The sequence below is a fragment of the Lethenteron reissneri genome, chromosome 16, assembly GCF_015708825.2.
Source record: "Lethenteron reissneri isolate LAM-NWPU_2019-01 chromosome 16, ASM1570882v1, whole genome shotgun sequence".
NCBI classification, from domain to species: Eukaryota; Metazoa; Chordata; class Hyperoartia; order Petromyzontiformes; family Petromyzontidae; genus Lethenteron; species Lethenteron reissneri.
This window is the reverse complement of record NC_083794.1, coordinates 9,646,491-9,658,040: the sequence shown is the minus strand read 5'-3', so window position 1 is coordinate 9,658,040 and position 11,550 is coordinate 9,646,491. Positions and strand designations below refer to the sequence as shown.

The following is an 11,550-nucleotide window of genomic DNA, read 5'->3' as shown; positions in this document are numbered from 1 at the left end:
CGCGCGCTAATCGGGAGGTTCGATCAGCACTTTGCTCAGCGTGTGCTCGCAGCCTATTGTCACACCGTAGGATCGCGAGGAATTTGTGGCAGCTTGGGGAAGCCTTCGTCCAGCAGTGGATTGACCATGGTTGATTTGATTATAATGACGATGATGAATGTAACTGCCATATGCCCCCAGCCCCAATGCAGAACCCTCTTGAAAAAATAGTTTTGGCACTCCGCAAGACTTTCCTGTGTAAATCATTTTTTTTAACACAGTTGGCCTTATCGGGAAAATTGGGAGCGGGTAGCTTCGGGGGAAAAACCTATAAACGTGATTTAAAATGCTTGGACCAGCTAGCCCACCTTGGCGGGCGTAACTTCGAGCGACTCAGTGGGGCAACACAAGGGTCGTGGTTGTACCGTGCGTATACATTGGTGTCCATAAAAGTGCTTCCAAAACGACGTCAATTTGTCATAATTTATTTGCGCGGAACACGCAGAGCTGGCACGAGAACACGTGGAATTAGCGTGAAATGGCTCTCAATAGGTGAATATTTACCAATCAATATATATACTTCGCACACACATACAAACGGTTACTGTTTAGAGACCACTTCCAACACGAAAAGCGCGTGTTTAATGCATACAAGGCGTCACATTTATTATATATTGTATACACCATAAGTTGTGTTTCATCACATGAAAGCAGGCCTTTGTCTAACAAGGGGGTTGGACAGAGATGTAAATCATACACGACTGCACACACACACACACACGCGGGCACGCTTAAAACGTGGCGAATGTTAACACTTGAGTATTATCTTATAAGTTACACGTGAAATTAAGTTTTACATAACTCTGCGTTAAAGTAGATTGTACCAATCAAAAGCAACGCTTTCCTTTTTCCCGACCACCACCACCACCACCACACACCTTGATTACAGTGAGTGATGTGTGCTTGAAAGCCGATATGGAAACACCCTTCACAACAGACCCGGGCACAAAGTGCAGCAATTTTCTAAGCCCCCGGGGGTCATCATATCGTTCTCTCTCTCTCTCGTTCTTTTCTTCATCTCCTTAATTACCGAGACCGAGGTCTCCAAACAAACTGCAGTAGACAGGAAACAATTACCATCCTAAATTGTGGCCTCTCTCTTTGCCCTTCCCCACCAAACACAAGACACAAGAGAGCCTTTTGTGGAGGATTGCAGGGGCCGGGGGAGAGTCAAGAGAGGGGGGGGGGGGATGCGGACTAAATATGCCACGTCTGAACGACTTATACCGTACACGCGGCTTGCTGTGTCCGCCACGAACGAGAGAGCAAAGGGCGGGGAATCAAATAGCTACAACGTCGACCTTGTCCGTTACTTTCAAATCTGTGATGAAATCTGACAGGCATACGAGGCCCCTACGTTATAGTGCACGGCCCAAATCGCCCGCCCCTCTCCCCAACAGAAAACCGCTGTCGTCCGTAAAACGTCAAGTTCTCAGGAGCAGTGAGCAAAATTGCTACCGTTTGAAAACAACAACAACAAAAAACCCCGACCAGACAAAAAGTAATTAACAATTGCAAACACCGTGCTTTTGTCTGGAGTGCATATATAACAATAATCACACGTCGCAAGAACGACTGACGCACCTTGAAAGTGCGTGTAAATAATTTTCATTCACTCGGCAAAACGCAAATCGGATGTGTCGCGCACACACACACACACACGTGTGTGTACCGGTAGTGCTTTGCAGTGTACAAGTACTATAGCCACCAAAAACTCGATCGGCAAAAAAAAGCATTGCACAGGGTTAACACCGTGTATTGCCTCGCACGGGCAACCATAGACTCCTATCGTGTGGATAATTCTCCAGGTCCTGAAAAAAATGCGATACGTATGTTGAACTTCTTTCGCACCGTACGTAGCCAACCACCTCGGTGAAAGTAGACTGCTGGTTTGCCATCTCTTCGTGCGGAACTAAAAAACACGTGCTGTGTGTGTGTACGCGTCGTGTTTCATGCGCGTGTGTGTATACGTGTTGGCCGGTTGCGGTGGAGGTATCGGTTGCAGAGGGGTATTGGTTGATCGCTCGTTCTTTGACCGCCGTCGAACGATGGGGACTCAATGCGTGGTCGTCAAGAACCGAAGTTGCATGCAGTCACTGCAGGAGGGAGTCCAGCATCGAATCTGCACCGGGGCTACGTTTCCTGCAACAACAAAAAAAAACACACACACAGGCAGCATTCTGGCAGCTGTGAAAGCCACCGTGTGTTTTGTTTCTCATTCGTCAAGACACCTTCCCCCCCCCCCCCTTCCTCTCTCCGTCCGCGGGGGTCTCGTGGATAATTTCCCCGAGTCCTGAATTCACATGGCTGGGGGTGGCTTCACTGGACCGGACGGCCCAAGCTCTCAAAATATTTGCTCCGCTAAAAAAAAAAGAGAGGCTAACTTTACGACCGCTCGAATCGAAGGGGCTTAATAGTATTGCTGATAAGTAGCGTTTAAAAATATAAAAGGGTGTGTACACAGTTACTATACAAACCAACTGAAGGTCTTTATAAAACGTGTAGCCGGGCTACTCATTAACGTGCGATGCTATTTTTTTCCGATTTCAGACGGCCTCGGCGCGGACCTGTGGAATAAGTGATGACACAATCGTCCAAAGAACACGCCAGCAATACTTTTTCTTGGCGGGAGGGGGGCGAAGATTGTTGAGCCGGCGGACGGCTTCAGAAGTACCCAGATGAGAGGCAAAACAAGTATAACCCGTAAAAACAAAGTTTTTCACTATAAATCCTTTATAAGCGTGGCGGCTAGAGTCCTCTCGTCCTCTGGCTTGAGATGGCTGCCACCTATGGGTCAGATGATTGCATGGCAGCATTAAGCAATTGATAATTAAATATATTTGTCCTAAAAAGTGTAAAAATTTGGAAAAACATTTTCACGAACATTAATTGTCACGTACGAGTCTGTGTGGAAAATGTCAGCTCGATTGGATCACGGGAAGTGGGTTAAAAAACGACCGAAAGATTTGCACGGTCCTAAGCAAGCAAGTAAGTGAACTTAATATAAAGGATTTAAAAAGCTGAAATTCGGCCAGCGCCGATGGAAGCGGGCGGTGAGCGGGATGAGGGCGCGCGGTGGGAAGACGCCCGTACAGTTTAGGCTCGACAAAGTTGTCAGAGGGCATCTGCAGGCAGATCGGTCGCAGCGTCGCAGATGAGACAAAAGACACGGGGGGGGGGGGGGTAGCGGGGTGGAGGATTAACACGTAGGCTTTCGCGACCAATATCATCCATAACAGGTTTTTGGGTTAGATCGCGTAAACGTCGTACTCAGTTTGTAAATGTTGTGGCTTGGCTCTCCAACACACCGGTGTTGCTGTACTAGTATACTATACACTATACACTACTATACACTACACTAGTGCTGGACTAGTGACGAATTGGCCACGTTCTGTTTACGTGACAACCCTCACTAGTTGGCCGTGTCGAGTGGTGGCGGGTTTAAACGACACATTTATATATTTACGCGATCTAACCCAAAAAGCTCTATTATTGGGTGGAGGATGTTGCGAGGGTTGCGTGGGAGCGGCAGAGGTGCAAATCCGCTGTCATTGTTGGTCGCTACTGCTAGTGCGTAGCGCGCAGCTGCTTTCCGTACGAGCCGGTGGATGATGCAAGGGTGTGGTGCATCTCGCCACGTCCCCCCACACCCTGTGTCCCACGTCCTCCCCCACAGAGTACACGCTGGGGCCCCCATTGTCCCTCGGAGTGCGACCACGCGTGGCTGACGCACTTAAGGGTCTGGGCCGCGAGCGTGGGAAACGCCTCTCTCCTTCACCACGATTCCTCCCCCCCCCCTTCAAAACGAGCCGAGCGAACGAGATAAGGGTGGTTAAATTTCGAATTAAAGCTTTTCGTGACTGCAGGGATTCATCTTCTTGGTTCTTTCGGTAAAGTCACGTAGAAGGGAAATAATAAAATAATAAAAATAAAACATAATAAAATAATTCTCACGACGTTTCGGCCACAACGCAAGCAGCCGTCCTCAGGTGAAGACCAGGTCTGTCGGGGAGACAGCGTCTGAATCTTTCCGACAGACCTGGTCTTCACCTGAGGACGGCTGCTTGCGTTGTGGCCGAAACGTCGTGAGAATTATTTAATGTTTTATTTTTATTTTATTATTTCCCTTCTACGTGACTTTACCGAAAGAACCAAGAAGATGAGATAAGGGCGCTTGCATGGAATATTTGTTGCACACGCACGCACCGGCATACGTGCACATCACCCTGCACGTGTGCCGCGGGTGTGGACGCCAAGTCGAACGCGAACAATACTCGCTTATCGCGTTGCGTCCTATCGTAAATCAGGCACAACGCCCACCTACAGGGCACATTGTGCATCCTTGCAGACTTTTTTGTTGTTGTTTTAACACTGACTCTACCCACGCAATGGGTGAACCTCAAAGGACAAGCCCTCTGTTTTACATTTTGAAATAATGGTTGACCTCATCCGTCCGCACTTTAACAATAAACACCGCGTCAATCATCTCGTCATCTCAATCATTTATCAGCCGTCGTGATCCATTGTGCATTCACTGCTGGACGAAGGCCTCCCATCGTGGTCCTGTGATGCCACAAGCCACCTCTCCTTTACGCAAGATGACCTCTTCGTTCCATCTTACCGATTCAAATTGCCACCGATATACATATGCGGTGTGCACATTCATCATCCTTTGCCCCATCCACTGAGGCCATTCCCACGCTGACGCCATTCTTGAGTCCTGCGAGGTCGCATTCCATTTCCCTCCGACACGAGATGATCCCTTTGCTCATCTCCTATATGAAACATGTCTGGTGTACCTGGATAATATGCACATTAATAATTTTCCATCCACTGCTGGATGAAGGCTGCTCCACTCTCATCACCATCCTTTTAGAGTCCTGGAATGCCTTACTCCTGCTGCACATGAACCGATATCATCGCACCGGCACCGGTGGTCATCTTCGCGGGCATGCTTTTCTACCGCGCACACAACACATGACAAGATGCCACAAATGAACTACAATACCTCGCTGGTCTCGTCAAGGAGCATGAACAATCACGCCAACTTCGGTCATCCTCACGGCAGCTTTTGGCCTAGCCATCGAACAAAGACGAGCACTGCACCGCACACTTTCAGATGCGCTTCTGCAGCCGTCTGGAACGCTCTTCCAGGATTAGGAAGCCACTAAAGCTATGCACTTTTAAATCTAGATTGAAAACGCGTTTCTTTAGAAGTACTTTTTGTGTTTAGTTTGTCCTTCCCCTGCCCCTCCGATTAGCACGGTTGGCTACATACGGTGCAAAAGAAGTTCAACATGCACACATACAACAGGGCATGCGTGGATTCCTTCCGTCACCACAATTCAACGTGTGCGTTGAGCCATCCCACGTGGGCTACCGTTCCGGGGCTGTGATTATAGGTGCTTTCTATTTGTCTGACCAGAACTCTGCAGAGTTTCAATGGACAGGAGGAAGGGTGGAGATTAACGTCGCGGTGAGATGGGTGTACAGACTGTGACCAAAGCCAAGAGACGGCAGGAAATGAATTAATAATTCGGAGACGGGAAGGGAGATTTCACGCAGCGTTGGTCTCGTACAAAGAAGCCCTGCAGGTTGTGAGATGCAGGGATATAGGCAAGCCCTGGAGTTAGTTCGCCAGTCGAGGCTGGTTATGTATTCATTAAATGCTGTGATAACTGCTGTTGATGTGCATGTGACTGATACACGAATCTGTTATAAAAGTAGTCATCCTGCAATTTGTTAAACTACAGCTATATTAAGGCCCCCCTCCCCACACCATGGAGATGCATTTGACCAAACTTCACCTAGCTGGTCAGTGCTTCATCTTCTTGGTTCTTTCGGTAAAGTCACGTAGAAGGGAAGTAATAAAATAATAAAAATAAAACATAATAAAATAATTCTCACGACGTTTCGGCCACAACGCAAGCAGCCGTCCTGCGTTGTGGCCGAAACGTCGTGAGAATTATTTTATGACTTTACCGAAAGAACCAAGAAGATGAATCCCTGCAGTCACGAAAGCTTTAAATCGAAAAATCAGGTCAGTGCTGTTTGGTGAAATGTAAAAAGTATTCAAAGCCGGTTCAGATATTACTCACCACTGATGCTAGCCATGGTTGGGGATTGAACTCGAGTCAGAGCTTGTAGCACAGTGCAATAACCACTGCACCACCCTGTAACATTCATGATGTATGTCTTGCATACACGTAATGCTCTATCATGCACCTAGTGCAATGGCGCCACCATTACGCAGCTTGCACGAGTTTTACTAGAAACCTCTTCCATCATGCCGAGTTAACAATCGAGCACGGGGACTACATAAAATCTGGAGATGTCCAATTGTCGGTGGCTGCAACATTTACCAAGTTAATGTCTGATTCATGACCTCTCCTTCTGCCTTGTCGAACAGCACATGTCCAATAAGACAGATGTTGGCAACTGTTGCTGATGTCATGTAAACACATTGTATTTCGGGAGGTGCATGTTGTTGGCACGATGATGGAATCAGCTGCGGTCCTGACAGTGACCGGTTTATATATATTTTCGCCAATCTGCTCCAGCGCCAGCATCCCTGGGCACCGTTAGGGGCTGCCTGGGCTATAGGTTGCACGCGGGAGGGATAACAGCTGTTGGGATTAAGAAGCCGACAGTTAAATGTGACATGAACTGCTACATCGCGTACCACTTTAATTCGCTTTAGCTCCCTCGGCGGGGCAGTGCACACTGTACACAGACGTGAATTCAGCGCTGCCAAAGTTTATGATGCTGATTCATCGCGGACTCGAACAAAAGAAATTGGAGTCAAAGCTTAAGCCCGGTCCATAATCGTTTACCGATGCTCCGACAAGTTTCGTTTGAAACACGTGTGCACGCATTGCATCCTGTAAGTCTTCAATGCAGGACACGGCTAACCATCAATCGGAATTCCCATGTGCCCTTCTTAGAATTTCCAGACTGGAGCATTGTGGTCGGAGAGCGCAGACCCTTGCCTGTGCAGCTTAGAACACATTTGAATCCCTGGAGTTAATAGTTTGACGCTGTCTAGGGTCCAGACGAAAAAAAACGTGTTCCTTAAATCAAAATTTAGTGTTCCTTAAACTTGAGTGGTCTTGGAACATGATGTAAATAATAGTTTTATGAAGTGAGGAAGTGCCATTATTACTTTGTCTCTCAATACTTTGCAATCATATATTATGCAATACTGGGCTAGAAGTGAACTCGTGTGTGAAATAATACAATCATCGAACAAGTGACCAACGTGGCGTACTGCACTGTGTCGTGTTCGCACAACTGACATGCCCTGCATCGTGGCATCTCTCACGGCATCTGGAAGCGAAAAGGTTTTTTTTGAACGATGAATGCAATCTCTTAATGATGGCAGATGACGTCGTCATATCAACATAGTTTAATTATCTATTTTGGCAAACCAAATTATATTTATTTTTTAAACTCCACAACGCACAAATTGTTAAAACTTGCTAAACATTGAGGTGCTGGATTTCTAGCAGTTTTAGATCAGTGGTTCTTAACCTTTACTGCAGCCTTGCACCCCTTTGGTTCTCAATCGTAAAAAATATATGTTAATAAATACATCGGTTTGATGAAACAAAGTAGTTGTTGTACTTACGTAACCATTCTTAATTTTTGTTTTGATGATTTACCTTCTAAATAAAACTGGCCATGTCTCGCACTTCAAGAAAGGGCATCTCGCACCCCCAGGGGGTGCGTGCACCCCAAGTTAAGAACCACCGTTTTCAATGACTCAAGCTTAATTACATCATGTAATATCCTGCATTTTGGAATCTGTTACTGCAAAGGTAATTGCTATGAGGCATCTAAAAATGTAATTTTCACCCATTGTCAATCCACTACTGGATGAAGGCCTCTCAATGCTCGTGTCTGCCATGGGGATTTTTTTTTTAATCACACTTCACCATCATGAAGTGGGTCTGTAAAGTAGAGTGGGAAGGCCCAGGAACGGTTTAGTTGCTACTCGGCACTGACATTATCCATGGCCGGGAATTTAATTCTGTTTGCCGAGTTCATAGCACGGTGCACCAGTGCTCCACTCGACTATAAAATCTTAGTAAAAACAATGGAAATGTTGGAAAGCAGGTTATGTAGACCTGTCAAAAACAACTGCAGTTCTTCTTACACGGTTACCTGGAAAACAACGTATCACGTTTCTGAGTTTATACGTAATTACATTAACGAGCTTTAGCCTTGAAAAAAAATTCAATAACAATTCAAACAACCTTGAAATCGAAATATCAAGTTTAATGCTTAATCATTGGAGATGTTGGGAAGTGACCCGCAGGTCAGTCTCCTACAATTTCATACTCATTACATAAACATCCACCATCAAAGCAAAGTTTCCAAAATAAACAACTTCTCTAATATAAAAAGTGGCTTCCACACATATATATACGGTGTGCTGAACGAAGGTGAACTAGCCGTGTTTTGACGTTACGTTTTTTTCCTATCAATTACAGCTTTGTCCATCACTCGCTGAAAACACGATGAAGCAATTTCTTCCAAACAGACTGCAGTGGTGAGGGCAAGGTAAGTTACGCCGCATAAAATGGCTCATTGTTCAGGTCCAACTTTAATAATTTCCAAGTGTTTTTTTCGCTGCCCCTGGAGCTTACTATAAATCAGTCCACACACGCACCGTGTGCAATGCACACGGGTCCCTTGCCAGTGCCTCATTCTAGACAGTGAGACCCTGTTGCTGGTGCCGTGCCCATCGCTTCTGAAGTCGCAAAGCGTTAACGTGAACGGGACTTAAAACAACGCCGAGCACAATGCACCGCTGTGTGCAGCGCCCCAGATCCTTCTGCATGTCGGGGTAGAATGAAACACGCTACCGTCTGGATAAGGTTTCATTTCACAATTGCGGATTACTTGGACTATGCGGCGTTTAATTTTGGCCCTTGTGGACTTTACATATATATGTATATTTTTGAAAAAATAAACAAAAAAATGGCCTGTACTTCATACATGGCTGCTTCTCATCTCCCACTTTATTGTTCAGTACAAAGCACGTTTGATGTAGAACTTCAATAGACTGTATATTTACACAAGTTTAATACACACACACGGGTTGTGTTTAAATTCGTGGGAGTGTTGAACGTGTTCCATATTCTTTTATTACCTTTGAGAGGTATTTAATGGCAGACTAAACAATAATATCACTGCGCAAAGAGGTGGCTTTTTGTTGGTGAATGAACCATCAGTGAGGAACCTTATTTTTAAAAAATCGTATCATTGCCGTAACTCACCACCTCTTGCCGTCTTTATTGAAACCACGGATGAGCCAATCGTGTTTTTTAAAGATGCAAAAAACAAGTTTAGCCAGCCACTTGAATTGGCAGCTCCCAATTTGGGGTGGGGAGTGGCCATCTGCACTGAAGCATGCACGGGGACAAATATGTCTTAGCCACGAAACGGGAGCGACCATATCCCGTGCGGCCGATACCACACTTACTTTCGGCCGCTTTTAGGCCGTGATTTGGGGCCGCTGCGCGAGGTCCTGGGTCTCTCCAGCTTCATGAGCGAGCGATGGAGGCTCTCCTCGGTGTAGGCGTAGTACACGTGCGAAAGGTCCACCTCAAAGGGCTTGCCAACGAAGCGAGGGAAGGAAGGGGGTTAACAAGGCAACAATGCATGCCAGGTTATTATTCCATTTGCACATGCTGGAAGTATTACGAGTTGAGAATGCAGTCAATGTACATTTAAACTAATTTACAATACAGCATTGTATGTTAGGGGGGGGGGGGGGGTTAAGCCTTTTACAATGTGGTATATAACCTAGCTTAATGGCTATACAGGGAGTGTGTGTAACGTTCACTTAGATCATTTAATCAAACCATATTTTTGGTCTGCATTTGGACGCTACGAGGCCAAGAACAGCAGAGCGGACTTGGGAACTTAAAAGTCACAGATAGCATTCGCAATACGTTCTGCAACAATCTTTCTAATTATAAGTAATTGTGATTGCTCTTCATTTTAAAAGGGGAACTTAACAGTGAACAAGCCATTTAATAAAGGATTCGTCCATTGTCAAGACGTGGTCCATTGTTGGCTAATTTAAAAGCATCGAATGAACAATGTTTAGTGGAACGGCTTGCTTAAAGGCTTTGCCAACATTTGTATTAAACTGCCCTTTAACTTTACACAAATGGGCACGAACTCTTCAGGGACCTATTTTAATTATTTTTAGTTTATAAAGCTTGCCAGAGACTTAAAAACGAAGGCCAGCATTATGTTTATTGTCCGCCCATTTTGTTGTTGTGCGAGCAAGTCTGTGAACGTGGAAAAAAAACTCTCGCACAGCTGCGTGGGACAGAGTCGTGATGCTAGAGGGGGACAAAATAAGTAATTAATATTTAGTAGATCTCTGCCAAAAATTAGGAGTCACTCTTTATTCTTGAGTCATATGCGTGGGATAAATAGAGGGAGGAAACACCAATGACGCTTGAGACGTGTTCCATGGATAGAAATGAGGCAGAGAATGAAGGACTGAAACTACGGTGGCGAGATGTTAGCCACCTCGCCTGGTATACAGGAGCGCGTGGGTTCGATCCTGATCCTGCCGCCTGTATATTTGGAGTTTGAATGTTCTCCCCGTGTTCGTGCAGATTTTTCCGCAGGTACTCCGGTTTTGGCCAGATCGCATCTGAAAAAGAGCAATATAGCTCAGTTGGCCTGACCTGATAAAATAAATATAGTTTCGTTTCTAGTCTTAGTAGCAGCTTAAGTTATTGTATCTGTTTAAAATGCACTATTCATGTGTGAAGGCAGCCCGTAACTTTACTGCTGCCATATCATGGTGTCCGTATATATACAAGGATAATGGCCTCGACTCTGGAATGCTTATCGGGAGACAGCCTCCCCGAACCATCAACAAGCTCCCATATAAGGGCCAGTGTGACCCCCTACTGTCCTTCCACACTCAGAAGGCACAAATTCAGATGGACTTACTCATTCAATGTTTACAGACTGTGGAAAGATCACACGTTTTTGACCTTCATCCCTTTGCGTAACACCTCCTTGTCCTGGAGAATTTGGGAAATGTATAATTGGGAACTTGTTGACACAAAGCCATTGGATCCTGGTGGCACGGTCGTCAGTCCAACAAGCTGCACAGCTGCAGGTCATGAGGTGTGCCCGAATAGACCTTGCTGTATTTTGTAGCTTGTTTGTGCTAATTCTACGAGTCTCTGCAGTGTTGGTTATGACTTACGTTTTTCTCCTTCTTGTCTGGGACGGGCGTTTGCTTACGCATGTTGTTTCCGGTGTATGCCACACATTTCTGCCAAAATGAAAAAAAAGGTTAATCTCGGGAAAAGTAGGTAACGCGAACAGAAATGGGAACGTTTCACAGCGTGCCGTGAGATAATCAACGGCAATCAAAATGTGATGAACAGATTAGTATTGCTTCGGTATTGATTTTGTAAAACGTCAGTACATTTCGAATTCGACCTTGACTGAAAAAATGTTTTGCCATGT

General features: G+C 45.7%; 1 protein-coding gene across 2 annotated transcripts in view; it reads right to left on the bottom strand.

The window, feature by feature from the left end:
* Window positions 1-448: 448 nt before the first annotated feature.
* The window catches only part of KIF3A (kinesin family member 3A), a 53,717-nt gene continuing 42,615 nt past the window's right edge, over window positions 449-11,550 (bottom strand). For both annotated transcript variants that reach the window (XM_061552350.1, XM_061552351.1), the window contains 3 exons: window positions 11,285-11,353; window positions 9,527-9,657; window positions 449-2,181 (listed from right to left, as the gene is read on the bottom strand). In XM_061552350.1, the coding sequence (XP_061408334.1) occupies window positions 2,133-2,181; window positions 9,527-9,657; window positions 11,285-11,353 (249 nt within the window). In that variant the 3' untranslated portion in view covers window positions 449-2,132. The remainder of the gene's footprint in view (window positions 2,182-9,526; window positions 9,658-11,284; window positions 11,354-11,550) is intronic.